Source organism: Branchiostoma floridae, chromosome 19 (assembly GCF_000003815.2).
Source record: "Branchiostoma floridae strain S238N-H82 chromosome 19, Bfl_VNyyK, whole genome shotgun sequence".
In the NCBI taxonomy this organism is placed as follows: Eukaryota; Metazoa; Chordata; class Leptocardii; order Amphioxiformes; family Branchiostomatidae; genus Branchiostoma; species Branchiostoma floridae.
Genome location: NC_049997.1, coordinates 5,348,285 through 5,364,093, shown reverse-complemented (window position 1 = coordinate 5,364,093; position 15,809 = coordinate 5,348,285). Strand labels below are relative to the sequence as shown.

The window sequence follows — 15,809 nt, the reverse complement described above, 5'->3', positions numbered from 1 at the left end:
ACGATCAGCAGGTTTTATGCCACCTTATTATAGTATTACTTGATGTTTTCAACACTATAAAAATCCGTCAAACTTGCTCTATAAGGGCTATTTGGGACAAATTTCGGTATTTCCGGACACGCGCAGATAACCTACGTTTAATCCATACAAAATGATTAGGTACCCTTTGAAAAAGTGCCTGTAGAAATGTTTTCTTGGGATATGTTTGGATTTTAGAGGTGCATATTACAGGTATGGGTTTCTACCTCTATGTTGTGTTGAAAAAAAACCCCAGATCTTTAGCAATGTTTGTGGTTTATTTATTTATTCTTGGTTGCCGTAGGCTCTCGAAGTTAGGTGTTTTGAAGTTCTGTACAGGCAGCGAAAGGGGTCAAAAGGTCACCCCATATGTTATGATCCACGTTTTCTGCCGTAAATATTTTGCTTTGTTAGTCCTCAAATTATTACTCTTTAGCGACCGGACAACCATGCCAGTGTGAGTTTTTCATGTTCTAAAACTCGAGTAAGCGATTCTTAACAGCCTCTTTCTGCCATGATTCCCATTGTTAAGTATACGCAGCCTAAATACCAAAATTTGCTTAGAAGGATATATAGTTTTTACAGATTGCATATGACTTGTATTTACCAGGCATCAACCCCATGCTGGTGACTCTGTGTAAGGACCAGAGCCGGATTCCAGCAGAGATGCTTGGCCTGAAAGGACAAGGCAAGACCACGCTGCAGCTCATGGAAGAGAACAGGCTCTTCATCGTGGACTACGCACCCATGCTCGGCGTTCCTGCTACTCCGGGCAAATTCTTTTACGCGCCCATTCTGCTCATGTTCAATGAACAACTCCCAGATGGAAAGGCTCGTCTTAACATGCTGGGTATCCAACTCACAAGAAACAAGGGTACGGTACAGTTTAGACGTTTACACATTTATGTTCTGGGTAGATGACTTTTCCCCAAGTTCTTTTGCTCTTGCTTCATTTAAGGTGGTATCTCACTGCACTTGGGGCACCGGTGCGTCACTGTGGGGCTCGTTAACTGCGGTACTGTTCTGTTATTTTCGCCGATTTTTCATAATTCGGATATTGCGTTATACGTAAAAGTATGGCAACCTTGGCTAAAGAGAGACGAAGGTGAAACATTTATGTTGATGGCATTGCTGCCCCTGCGGCCGATGAGGCTATGGGACCGGTGGGGTGAGTGGTAAAAGTATGACTCAGAAGACAACAACATTATACAAAACTTAAGAAAAATTCGTTCTTTATCTCTGATTTTCGAGTAATCTTCAGAACCCCGCAGTGCCACACCGGTGCCCCAATTGTAATGAGAAAACACTTTTATCAAGGTCGCTAAGGCACAATTCTGTGCATGGCACGGGAATATTTTATATTTTTTAAAATATTAATTTCAGAATCCTAAACATGTAAATCTTATGGAATTCATCTGTAGGTAAGAATGAGGTGTACTCGCCGGAGACGGCCAAGACACACCCCAACAAGTACATGTTCGCCAAGATGCACGTGGTGTCGGCTGACAACAACGTGCACCAGTTCCTGTACCACCTGGGCTACACTCACCTCGCTATGGAGCCGATCGCAGTGTCCCTCCACACCCACCTGCCACCAGACCACCCCATCTACCGCCTGCTGCTGCCACACTTCAAGGACACCATCGGCATCAACTACCTGGCCCGCCACTCCCTGGTCTCCAGGATCTTCCCAATCACCGACCCGATGTTCGCTACTTCCACCGTGGGAGGGCTCAAAATGTTCATCAATGAGTGGCGCAAGTACAACTTCATGGACATGGCGTAAGTTATTTTTTTACCTCCATGAAAAATGTTTTTGGTATGTCTGTCTGTGTGTGTGTGTGTGTGCATTTGTGTGTGTGTGTCTGTTTCTTCTTCCGGATATTTGTTGTCAGCATAACTTTTGAAACAATGAAAGGGTTGTAACAACATTTGATATGTGGGCAAGTGCTGGGAAGACGAATGGCAAGGTCAACTTGTGTTACTTTGGTACTGCAACAGATGTGATGACACGAAAGAAGAAGAAGACTGCAACAGAACTTCTGCTTTTTATCTTTTGACCAGGACATGCTATGATCTACATTTTTGGTGGCAGATAGCTTATGATGTAGGAAGGAACTGGTGTAGGTTTGGGCTTCTTAGTGGCTTACCCAGGAACTGCAGGGACGTTTTTGTAACAAGAATTTGAAAATGATAATTAATATATACAGATATTAAAAAAAACCAATAGAATTCCTACTTACTTTTTTTCAGGACCGCAACCAGAAGCACAACATTCATTTTGCTACGGCTGAATTAATCTGCTCTTTTATCTCCACTATAACAGAAAAGCGAGGAGAAGTGGAATTTATCCAGCAATAGTCTCATTTTGTATCTGTTAACTGTATCTTTTCAACATGTCTTGTTGTGACCTGTACTTAGCCCGGTGTGGCAAAAATGTGCAATAAAGGTCTTCATTCATATTAATCTTTTCCTCAGATTCCCCGAGGAGCTGAAACGTCGCGGTTTTGACGAAGCTGGTTCTGACGGCTTGAAGAACTACCTTTACCGCGATGACGGCTTCAAACTGTGGAACATCTACAAGACGTATGTGACGGGGATGGTCAACGGGGCATACGCAAGTGACCCAGCAGTGGCGGCCGACAAAGGTATAAATTTTGTGCAAAGTACATTTTTTTTACTCTTTTTTGAAATAGTTGAACTGTAATTTCCAACACAAAAATTGGACTCACCCAACTTTTCGACTGTACAGCATCAGTCTTTGTCAAGGAATGAAGGAATTTGGGTAAGTGCAATTTTTATGTTGGGAATTACTATTTCAAGAATGACTTCTACCAAAACAGATGAACTTTCAAGTTACATTTTTGACGAATGTTTTAATAAGGCAATGTTGACTTCATTATATGGATGACATCCGCGCGCGCATCAATTTTCGTTCGTTTCCAAAAATAGAATAAAACAAGTTTTCGACCATACACTCGTGTATAGTGTTTGCTAATCTGTGTGTTTTCTGCCTGTCTTCCATTCCCATGTACACGCTAGACATCATAACGTTTTTTTCTCTACCAACCACAGCGTTACAGGCGTTTTGCAAGATGATAGAAGGTCCCGGACAGCTTCACGGATTTCCTCGCGAGATTTCGAACAAGAAGCTGCTCATCGACTGCCTGACCAACATCATCTTCAATGTGAGCGCGCAGCACTCCGCCATCAACTTCCCGCAGTATGACTACTACTCCTTCATACCCAACAGGTATTCAGCTTATCATGGAAGTTCATCTGTGTTGGTAGTAATCATGGTACATTGTTAAACATTCTTCCAACACACTGGTCAAATTTTCAACGAGCACTGTTGCCTTCTTCAGGATCAATACCTATGACTTCAGGACTACTTTGTAAGAGGTATAAAGGGGACCATATACACCAGGGCACGCCAGCCATCACTGAACAGAGACGGTGGGCGTTATAAACTTCCTGGCACGTTTGACCAATTGCTGACGACACGTATCCGCAAGATCACGTGTTAATAAGATCACGTGTCTGTAACTCTCACGACTTTACGTTCTGAAGTGATTGGTCATCAGTATTGATCCTGAAGAGGCGAAAGTGGTCGTTGAAAATTTGATCTGTGTATACGTTTGTGTTGGAAGAAAGTTTAGCATTGTACTATGGTATTTAGCTTGTTTAAATAGCGAAATGACTGTCTCCAGGGTCGAAAGATTTGTCTAGATTAGTTTTTGTGTCGATGAGAAGGACCAAACCTGCTACGTTATCCGTTTTATAAAATAACTTTTGCCCTCCTCAGATTGAAATGAATATAGAATTGTATCGTTGACCTTGACATGCTGTGGTCTTGATTTTCTTTTGGCAGATAGCTTGTGATGCAAAGAACAAGTGATACATGTTTGGAGCCCCTAGCAGCTTGCTCTGGAATGACATAGAGGTTTTTGTCAAAATCTTCCAAGGAGCATAAGGTATTTCCATGATATTTAGAATTCTGATAATTTTCTTATTCATGTGTCAAACACCCTTCTTCCAGGCCGGCTCAGCTGTCGGCTCCCATGCCTGACGGGCCGAACGACATGCTGGAGTCAGCTGTCATCGAGGCCCTGCCGAATGTAAGGAACACCGCTCTTCAAGTCCTCCTGTCGTACATGTTGTCCATGCCGTCACAGACTGCTATAACTGGGGTAAGGTTGTAGTCATAAGATCAACATCATTTCTCATCATATTTCATAATAGCTGTATTCAGGGGTGCCCAAGCACGTGCACAATCTGCTGTAATTACTTGCATTTTTCTTTGTTCATTTATAGAAGTTGTTAGCCTGGATGCCAGACTGTTTCCAGGGCCTACATAGGCCAACTCTTCGGCTCTAGGGCCAACATGCCCCAAACGAAATTTTACACTATCCCCCTGAGTTACACGCCACACGAGAGATACCATTGAAATGGCACCGAGGGTCTGGCACTCTGACTAATAAGACATTGTACGTAGATAAAGATTACAAATTATATCTTTCAAGGTCGATGCCATGAAGGATGTGTATCCAGACGTCCATGACAAGTTCAACAAGCAGCTTGTGGATCTCTCCAAGGACATCAAGTCTCGTAACGACCAGCTGAAGACAGAAGGGAAAGTGCCCTACACATACCTGGATCCTGAGAACGTTGCCATGAGCATCGACATCTAGTCATACCTGACATCTGACCGTTAAATATCCCGTGCTTAAAGGTGCACTTTCGTCACTGCGGGGTTCAAAATATACTCAACGAATTTCAGAGATAAAGAACGAAATTTCTTACTTTTGTATACTTTTACGTCTTACGTAATATCTTGATTATAAAAAATCGGAAAAAATAACAATACAGTGACGCAGTGAACGAAGCCCACAATGACGCAAGCTTGACGCAAGTACAGTGAGAGTGCTCCTTCATTTTCTCAGTAATGGTTTAAGAAAGAAAGAATGAAGTAATGACGATTACAAATATTGATGGCTTGGCATAAAAGAATTCTAATAACATTTTTGGACCATAGGAATGACGTCATAACGTTTTATTGTCCCGTGTATTTTCTAAGAAACGATACAGCCCTTTGGTACCTACCACTGCAGTGAAATTATGTACTTCATGTTTATAATGATGAAAGCTACAAGAGTGTGTTCGCACATCTTGATCAGGGAGATCAGTAACTCCTCGATCTGACCCCGAAATGATATATACAACTCAAGGTAGCAGTAGCTTTTTGCAATAATCATAACTAATAATCATAACGTCTACCGAAATTCAAATCATCATGCTCTTTACCGTACTGGTGACACCCAGTAACGTTAGGAAAGAGAGAAGAAAATGTGAAAAAAATTGAGCTGCGACCTGAGGTGTGTAAGTCAACTAGCTCTTCTGAAAGTCAGACACCCACTTCTTTCTTGAAATACGAAGTGAATTTTCATCAAACATGTTCACAATGTTTTCTTACATCTCATGGCATGATGTGCACTACCCACAGAGCTCTGATCACAGTTCAGCCTTGTCTATCATCTAGTGACTTTCAAAAGGATGTCCACAGAAAAGTAATGACCACCACAATTATTTTAATTTGGTGGATATTGTTTAGAATACTGCATACTATATAACTGTGTCCCGAAATTTCAATTGTGAACCTTCTTTTTTGGTGCGGCTGTGGACTTATTGATCGCATAACTTATGTTTCGCATATTTCGGTGATAACGTATTACAGTTGGATTCTTGTTGGGCACTGGAGGCAAAATAAGGCCTACCAAGAGAATTTGTTGAACTTAATCTTTATATCTTAAAACTGTAAGTAGTTGCATTCTGAGGTCCAGAGATGATGTTTGTAAACGCTACTTTATTTTTTCTAGAGAAAAAGTGTGACTTAAAAAATTTACAGAGTCTCTAAATCGCATTGTGCCTGTAGCAGCTTTCTATCAAATAAATAAACGTATTAATAGATTGATAAATGCAAAGCTGATGTGATTGTTTGAACCATAACTTCAAATCTCCAGGTTTCCTCCCCCTCATACAAAACTGTTGTTGCTGTGTTGAGGTTTGTATGTACTACATATAATATCACTAAGGAAAAGTGAGAAATTCGCAACAATGAACAAAAATGATTTCTCTGAAGTGTTCTAGTTGCAAAAAGCTCTTGAATACTAGTATTGTGATATTGAGATGGCGTGATAGTTACATAAAGGTTGATGCTAGTAAATTTCATTTTTTGTAGCATACTTATTTGTCTTGCATACGTGAGCTGCACACGAAAATACAGAACTACACACACACACACAAACACACGCACAGACGCGCAGACACACACACACACACAAACACGCACACGCGCGCTCAGAAAGATGCTCAACGAATTTCAGAGATAAAGATCGAATTTTCATACTTTTTGTATATTTTGTCGTCTTCTAAGTCATACTTTTACGTATTACGCAATATCTAAATTATAAAGAATCTGAGAAAATAATAAAAGTGACGCAGTGAACGAACCCCACAGTGACGCAAGCTTGACGCAAGAGCAGTGAGAGTGCACCTAAAGCCTACCACGACACCAATATGTGTATTACATGTATCCCGTAATATGTAGCTACGATGGCGAAGGTAAAAGAAGACATTACTACCAGATATGTATGTATATGACAACAAAATGAAGTCAACATACTATAAAAGGTGAAGTAACATGTTGTGTTTTAAGCGCCTACATTTTTTCTGTTTGAAATATTGTAAGAACCGCCCTAAAACAGGACATGAACTTGAAACGGCTAAATGTGGAGCTTCTAGAATGTTCTTCATGCGAAATGAACTATTGGCTATCTCTATATGAAAACTGAGGCGTGACTACCATAGTAAAATAACCGCTGTATTGCTATTGGAGCCCATTCAATATGTTGCTTCATTAAATTCCATACATCATTTCCTTTCTATTAATTTTCTACTTATCCCTATCCAGTAGTTAGCAGTTTTAGGCCTTCATTGATCAAAACCCTGCTTTTTCAGTGCAGATTAAAGTTTTGGTATGCAGAGAAAATATTCCAGTTTTACATGAACACGTCTACATCTGAAGGTTGCATTTTGAATAAACGATGCATGTCTGTCCACGTCTTTCGTAATTAGTCTCCGTCATACTTCTTCGTCTTTGTAGCTATGTACAAGCGCCTTATTTGGAATTTTTGGTGCGAGACAGCATATAGTTCTAGGAACACCGAATGTTTTCAAGGCTTGTGTGAGGAGTAAAGACTGAATAATTTCGAATTTTTCGTATTTTCTACGGTATTGAAAATGAATTGATTTGGACAGCTTCGGATAGTAGCAATAGTAGAATTACTGAATCTACATTTTGTGTCTACAGAGTCCATTTCATACAAATCACAGAGTTGCGATTACCATTTTCTGAATAAATCCACCCATGTTTCCATGATATTTGAAGATTTAATGATCTATATCACGGAGTAAAGATAACCGCTGCTTTATTTAACGTCTGACAGGTAGCCAAATCTACCCAATTGCTTGAGTAACGTTTGTATATCTTTATCACCTGGAGTGTAGCCTTAATAGGGACTTCACAGTGAAACTGAATCAGCAGGAATCAATGATAACCAGCCGAAATGAAGATTTTGCAAAATTTGTGCCACGTTCGGTTGGAAATTCCAAATGGACCCTTCAAGTGAGAAGCGGAATGAGCCATGCGATAAAAATGTCTGGGTATTCGTAGTGCATTCCTGTATATTCCTGAATATTCGTAGTGCATTCTAGAAATTCACATTGCATTCCAGATATTTGTGCCCACTCTTGGAGACCTCCGGTTCACCATCGAATGGGATCAGAATGTTGGGATGCCTTAGAATGCGGTCATACTGTAGTAAGAATACTAAGCAAACCTGGATGATGAGTTTCCATCCAGACAAGTGCCAAGCACTCCATATCACAAGGAAGAGGGTCCCCCAAACAATGAACTACAAACTTCATGGTCACACTCTTGTCTCAACCAAGGAAGCCAAGTATCTAGGAGTGACAATTACCTACAATCTCACTTGGTGTACGCACATCGCAAACATCACCAACAAGGCCAGCAGAACCCTAGGGTTTCTGAGAAGAAACATAAAGGTAGGATCCAAAAAGATAAAAAACCTTGCTTATGTTACATTAGTCCGACCATTACTAGAATTTGCTAGTCCCGTTTGGGACCCCTATACAGCAAAGGATATAGCGAAGCTCGAAGCGGTCCAGCGTAGGGCTGCCCGGTGGGTGTCAAACAGGTATCGACGGTCCTCCAGTGTCAGCGAAATGCTTCACGACCTTGAGTGGCCAACACTCCAGGAGAGACGACGGAGGGCCAGATTGGTCACTTTTTATAAATACCACTCAGGGGAACTGGCTATTAACTGCAAAACGAGTCCCGCTCCACAAGCTAGAAGTTCGAGATCGACCCATCCCGCAGCATACAAGGTACCGACTAGTAGAACCCAATACAGGCAAAATGCCTTCTTCCCACGTACAATTAGAGACTGGAACGGCCTCCCAGCGGAGGCGGCGCTATCCCCATCCTTATCTATGTTTAAATCCAAAATATAATCCCCCCTCAGTCTGCGCAGTGAACCTCTCCATGTTGCCACGGCTGCAGAATCCTCAAAAAGATGAGGTTGGCAGCCTAACCGAAAGAAGAAGAATACACTTTGAATTCCGTTCGATATCTCTCCACATCAAATTCACCTCGAAAGTTTTTAACATGACCAAAATTCGGGACGGCCACAGGAATGTGCGCAAATAACTGGAATGCTGTGAGAATTTCTAGAATGCTGTGAGAATTTCCAGAATGCTGTGAGAATTTCTAGAATGCTGTGAGAATTTCTAGAATGCTGTGAGAATTTCTAGAATGCTGTGAGAATTTCCAGAATGGAATATACACAGAATCTTCAGTCTGACGGCATTCCGGTTTATTCTGCCTCTCGTGTGAAGAGGCCTTCGCCGACGTGTATACGTATGTTTATTTATTTCTTGAATTTTCAAACAGCTGGTGCCCATTCAACTCTGTTTGTGTATTTTCAAACAGCTCATTTAACGCTGTCGAGTTGTTTTACAACGGGGCTCAGTCAACGCAGAGTCATCACCAGTCCTTGGTTAATGCATTCTCAATTTGAACAGATAAATATTACCGCAGATTACAACGTACGTCAAAACATATCTATATTCGTAAGAGTCCATTCGGTTGGATTGTGTAACAGTGAATACATATTGAAGAGGAAGTCACCGCCCACAACAACCATGTTGCTTGGAATCAAATGTATGCTTTTAAATATTTTCGTCGGCCGGTCTTTTAGTTTTGTTATTGGTCTGCTGTTTTTGCGTCAATCCAGAATCGTAGGTGTGCACTTGTTTGTCGTGGACGTTTTTTCGTACGACATGGTTAAGTTACACTGCGACGTTAGAAAATTCAAGACACCTGCAACAAACTAAGGTATGTGTTGTCCTAATTTGTGTTGTCATTTCCCTCACGATGGTTGAGTGACTTGGTACTGTATGCACTGTATCACGCATACGATATCACATCGCATAAGGCCCCTTCACACGAGAGCAAGAATGTGCCGGAATGCCGGCAGAATGAAAATTATTTTCTATGCCTGGCAATTCGTAGTGTATTCTAGAAATTCTCACTGCATTCCAGATATTTGTGCCCGTTCTTTTGGCTAGCCCGAAAGCTTTTGACATGTTAAAAACTTTCGATGTGCATATGAAGTGGAGAAATATCGAACGGCATTCAATGTGTATTCTAAGTTCATTCTAACTATTCTAACTGCAGTATGACCGCATTCTTCGGTATTCCAACATTATCTGAAACATTATTATCTCATTCGATGGAGAACCGAAACGGCAAGCCACTTCGAATCCTGCCAGAATGTGGCCAAAAGAATATCTGGAATGCAGTGAGAATTTCTAGAATACACTACGAATTCCCAGGAATAGAAAAAAAAATTCACTCTGACGGTATTTTTGGCTCATGCATTGTGAAGGGGATATAAGGTCCATTTAGATTTCCCACCCGAATATTATGTGGCACTGACTGACCCGAATGTGGCACGAATTTTGCAAATACTTCATTCTGGCTGGATCTACTTGATTCCTGCTAATTCGGTTTCAGTGTGAAGACCCTAATAGAAAGGATCTATATTGGTGATTTTTCAAATGTTTTGAAAATCAACTTAGTCCAGTTTACATGTCTGTATTCTTCTATCAGTTAATTAATGGAGAATCATTAATCAATACGTTGATTGATTGATCGATTGGTATACATATCATCTTCTCTGCTAATCTTCAAGCAGATGCAAGTTTTAGGTCTCATTCCTGATATATTTACATCTGTTTTGCAACATTTGGTACTCCTTTTACACAAAAGTGTGCTATGTTGCTTGTCCTACTACAGTTAATCTACTGCTATATTTCTATGACAGAAAGCATAAAATCATGATTTATTATACACGTTGCAATATGTACGCCAAATATCCTTGTTTGCATATTGGTATTTCAATCTTGAAGTACAAGAAATGGCCAAAACGAACGGACAAGAACCCCGAGTTGTCTCTCCACTATATGTTTTTGTTCCATGTGTATGTAATGATAACTGTTGATAGATGTTTAGGACTCCGTGCAATCTGTATCTCTTTATATTTCATCTGACCCTTACCTCCCCCATGACCTCAAGGAAAAGCCACCTTTCGTGAATAAAGGTTCAAAATAAAAATCTAGCGTATTTCTTTTAAATCAGAGAATCAGGCAATTAAACTTACATGACCCTAAGGGAATAGAACAAAATAATATTACATTTAACTCACTAAAGATGTGAACATGGGATTCTTTTATAATATTATCTTATAGTATGATTTATAATGAATGATTGTACTACATCTAGTCTTTTAGAATGGCAGATGGCAAGAATCTATTCCTGAATTTTGATCGGATAAGTTTTATAATTGAAAAGTCAAACTGTTAGATAACACAAAACATTAGGCTTAACAGAACTTTCGAGCGAATTGCCCTGTTCTCTGTTCAACTAAGTGGTCCCATCACTCTGGACACTAGACTATAATGTACGTGTAACGTCAGCAATGTGTCAGTCAATATCTTTTATTTATCTATTTTCTTCAACTTCACCATAAACAAAGAAAAACAAACGAAAAGGTGGGAACGGCAAAACAGGTGAAAACAGCACTCTTCAAATTGCCTCCCGTACACAATGATAATAGTAATAACGATAATAACAATGAATAATAATGGAAACAATGATTAACAGAATGATAATAACTACTGACAATAGTAATAAGATAATAATAATGATAATATTGATATCAACAATAATAATAACAAATATTAAGCAAATTAACAACACCAATCTTAGAAATAATAGCAAAACTAGATTTCTGCGACCTCATACCTCCATGAAATATTGAGTGTTTTTTATAGATTTTATGTTTGTTGATGATGACTTGTATGTAATGATATTCGTGTTATTTCTACCATATGTGTGGATAGTTATCACATGGGCACTATAGTAACATGCAACAGGTGTGGGGAATCTTTATGATTTTTATATTATCGCGTTATGATAGTACTGGCAACTTACAAGGTAGAGAGTATGTTTCAGAATTCATAACAAATAAATGCGATACAAAATGCCCATCAAACAATACCTACATCTAGGTTACGGGGACAAGTTGATGCCAGATATATAATAATCCAAGTACATACCAACACAACATCAGCGTAACGCCACGCGGAGCACGAAACATCTAACAGCACAAACGAAGTAAACTTTGTCATGACTTCCAACTTTTATCACACCCCACCAACACACCAAGTATGAAACCAATCCATCCAGCCGTTCTTGAGTTATCTTGTACACAGACAGACAGACAGACAGACAAACGCTACTGAAAATATAAACTCCATGACATTTCATGGAAGTAATGAAAAATTTTATAAGGGGTGCAGTTAGGTCATTGACAGTGGGTAAGTCAAGTACATTATGTCATTGGGGGTCGAATCTGTTGTTGTTAAGGGATAGGTAATGAGTTGGGACTGCTTTTAAAGGTATTGATTGTGATAAATTATAATATTTTTATAATCAGCCAAATTAGAACTTTCACTCTAGCGTAACGATTGTTGTTTTAGTACCTAGGAGCAGAGTGCTGGGAGGAAAATAAAGCACCTGCCGGAAGAACAGGTGGTCAGCGAGAAGGAGGAAGACGAATACAGAAGGAATTCCCATCTTAAGATGGGAGACAAAGAGAAGAAACCAACTGACAGAAGGAATGAAGAATCAGACAGAAAGTATGAAGACGTAGATCCGCACGGTTATGGTATCTTTGCATTTGGTCCTGAGTTTAAGAAACCTTACGATGGAGATTTAGATGGTAGAAACGAGCCACCGCCTTTGCCGGCAAGAAACCCTCGACATCTTGACATGGAAGACAAAGAAAAAGAAGACGTAAACGGGAGGAATGAAGAAACCAACAGGAAGTATGAAGACGTGGATCTTGCTGGTTACAGTGTCTTTGCTTCTAGTTCAGGGCCAAAGAAACAGGATGATACAGATACGGATGGTAGACATGTCCCGGAAACCTTGCCAGCAGTAAAGCTCAAAGACGTGGATCCCCGTGCTGAAAGGGTCTACCGAAAGTGCGAAAAGGAACGAAAAGGAACGAAAAGGAACGAAAAGGAACGAAAAGGAACGAAAAGGGACGAAAAGGAGCCAAGGTTCCTTTTCGGTCCTTTTCGCACTTTCGGTACTTTCCTTTTCGTTCCTTTTCGTTCCTTTTCGCACTTTTCGGTACTTTCCTTTTCGTTCCTTTTTCCTTCCTTTTCGCAATTTCGCTACCGAAAGTGCGAAAAGGAACGAAGTATGAAGCAAATTCAAATAAAATCGATGGTAATATTAGGAAAAGGTAAACTGTGATCGGCAAATGCATTTTGCGGCTTGTTCCACGAAATTCCTATAGCAATGGTTCAATGGAGGAATGAATATTGATGAGACCTATCTATGCATATCTATGTTCATGTACGTGTTAATGTGGTTATAACATTCCTTAGAATATCCATATTACATTTATATTATAAAATTTCACAAGAAGAAATGGATTATGTCGAGAACGATTGCGCATATTTTATCATAAAAAGCCATGCTATGTGGATATAGTTGTTAAAAAAATGCAATGATAGCAAAGTTACAAGTATATGTATTGCACAATTTGTAAGAACTTGACCTTAGAGAAATATAGGTCGCATGTTCGAACCCAGGGAAGTCGACGATCGGAAGTTCGAGCCCAGCATGTTGGGAATTATTTTTCCTTCCTTTTTTTTCACACTTTCATTAATATTAATACAACGCCTTAAATTTGTTTTGCAACCAGGACATCTAAACCCGGCATTGGGATTTTTTATCATCAGCGAGGGCCTGATGTCGGTCGCAAGAGGCAGAAATTTATTTGTATTGAATATGACGGAAAATTGTTGACAGAAATTGTATTTACCAATATCCTTTGCACAAATTCCTCACGTTGGCACCTTTCTTCCCGCCAAAATGATGAATACTCATGGTACAACTTGATGAAATCTCTTTGGTACAATGTATATATGTCTCTCCTTTTACAGCTTTTCTTTCGTTGTGAACGAGCGAGAAGATATGTCTCCAGTCTCCAGAAAACCATGTTGTTGGCCCTGTTAAAAGGAGCTGTCATGCTCGTGGGGCAGCAGCATATCTTTCCTGACCGGATTTCGCGGGTCATTTGCATGCGGCGCTCCCCTCTAGGGAGAATAAAAGCCACCCAAATACAACAACAACGTTACAATCTTGCCTCATCCTGAAAATGTATAATAATCGATATTCATCTACCACCCAATGAATTTTAGTCCTTACTTTCTTATCTCAGTTCCGTTTCTTTGTATTTCGCAGATCTTCAAAGAATAATTTAGCCACACAAAAACAACAGCCTGAAACAGCGCTGTAAAAATTTGATAATGTCAAATTCTCGGTAAAATAAAACACGTTTCATAGGCTTCTAACGCCCGCAGTACCGATTCCTTATATTCTCATTGATTTTATTAAATTTGCTTCTTTCGGTACTTTCCTTTTCGTTCCTTTTCGTTCCTTTTCGTTCCTTTTCGTTCCTTTTCGTTCCTTTTCGTTCCTTTTCGTTCCTTTTCGTTCCTTTTCGTTCCTTTTCGTTCCTTTTCGTTCCTTTTCGCACTTTCGGTACACCGTGCTGAAAGTATCTTGAGATCTGGGTCGCAAAGTGCTGCGCACCATTTCGACATGGGAGACCATGTAGTGGTATATCCAGAGCACACTGAAGAGTCCTGCACCGATACATCTTACACATCAGCAGAAACCAGCGGAGATGGAGATACTGATGCACCTGGCTTTTGCTACAAAGTTCGAGGTAGGTACAGCTCAAGTATAACTAAAACTAGGGTTTGACAAACTCTGGATTAGGCAACACCAATGAAAATTGAGGTATTGGGAAGACAAAGGTCAAGGTCAATTGTACACCAATAACCCTAACCACAAGGCTATCGTGCCCAGTGGTTAGTGTTATGCTCATTGTAGCAAGTAGCGTTATGCTCATTGTAGCAAGTAGCGTTATGCTCACTGTAGCAAGTAGGGCTGGGTATCGGTACAGTGTACCGGTACAAAACCGGTTTTTCTTATTGGACCGGTCCAGAAAAACCGGACCTGAAAAAATTCGGTGGACCGGATGTTGGACCTATTGGAAAATGAACAGACTATATGATCAGGCATTCACACGTTTGGGGGCTTACCGGTCGAGGAAAGTAACAAGAGCGAAGTAGATTAGAGTCTATAGTCATTTCTACCAAGTTTTACATTCAATCATACAAAGGCAGCTAGCCTTGTAGGAATTCAAAACGTCGAATACTCCACAAAACAGATTTCTTTGTATCGAAATGTACCATTGTTTTAGTATCGTCCATTCACAAGTTATCACATACTGAATCAGGTCCAGGTTCAGGTCCGGACCTGGACCTTATCCTCTGGACCTGAACCGGACCTGGACCTGAATTTTCTGTACCGGTACCCAGCCCTAGTAGCAAGTAGTGCTATGCTCATTGTAGAAAGTAGTGCTATGCTCATTGTAGAAAGTAGTGCTATGCTCATTGTAGCAAGTAGCGTTATGCTCATTGTAGCAAGAAGTGTTATGCTCAGTGTAGCAAGTAGAGCTATGCTCATTGTAGCAAGTAGCGTTATGCTCATTGTAGCAAGTAGTGTGATGTTCATTGTAGCAAGAAGCGTTATGCTCATTGTAGCAAGAAGTGTTATGCTCATTGTAGCAAGTAGAGCTATGCTCATTGTAGCAAGTAGCGTTATGCTCATTGTAGCAAGTAGTGTTATGTTCATTGTAGCAAGTAGCGTTATGCTCATTGTAGCAAGAAGTGTTATGCTCATTGTAGCAAGTAGCGTCATGCTCAAAGTAGTGTTATGCTCATTGTAGCAAGAATTGTTATGCTCATTTTAGCAAGTAGCGCTATGCTCATTAAAGGAAGTAGCGTTATGCACATTGTAGCAAGTAGCGTTATGCCCATTGTAACAAGTACCGTTATGCTCAATCATTTGTAGCAAGTAAAGAATATTGATGTAATAGCAACATTGTTTGTGATTCTAATGTACTTTCATGAATTTCAGGTCATGTCGTAGAGCTGTGGAACAAGATGAAATCTAGCAGTGCCTGGAAGGTCATTATTGGCTGCGCAGTGCTGGTGGCAGG

The 15,809-nt window shown here is 40.2% G+C and overlaps 1 protein-coding gene across 1 annotated transcript in view; it reads left to right on the top strand.

Annotated features, from left to right (window-relative positions):
- LOC118406302 overlaps positions 1 to 4,755 on the top strand; it is a 72,959-nt gene extending 68,204 nt beyond the window's left edge. Inside the window, exons 18-23 of the mRNA XM_035806235.1 lie at positions 629 to 892; positions 1,440 to 1,800; positions 2,497 to 2,666; positions 3,094 to 3,271; positions 4,058 to 4,208; positions 4,542 to 4,755. Coding sequence (XP_035662128.1) covers positions 629 to 892; positions 1,440 to 1,800; positions 2,497 to 2,666; positions 3,094 to 3,271; positions 4,058 to 4,208; positions 4,542 to 4,709 — 1,292 coding nt within the window. The 3' untranslated portion in view covers positions 4,710 to 4,755. The remainder of the gene's footprint in view (positions 1 to 628; positions 893 to 1,439; positions 1,801 to 2,496; positions 2,667 to 3,093; positions 3,272 to 4,057; positions 4,209 to 4,541) is intronic.
- The last annotated feature ends 11,054 nt before the right edge of the window (positions 4,756 to 15,809 follow it).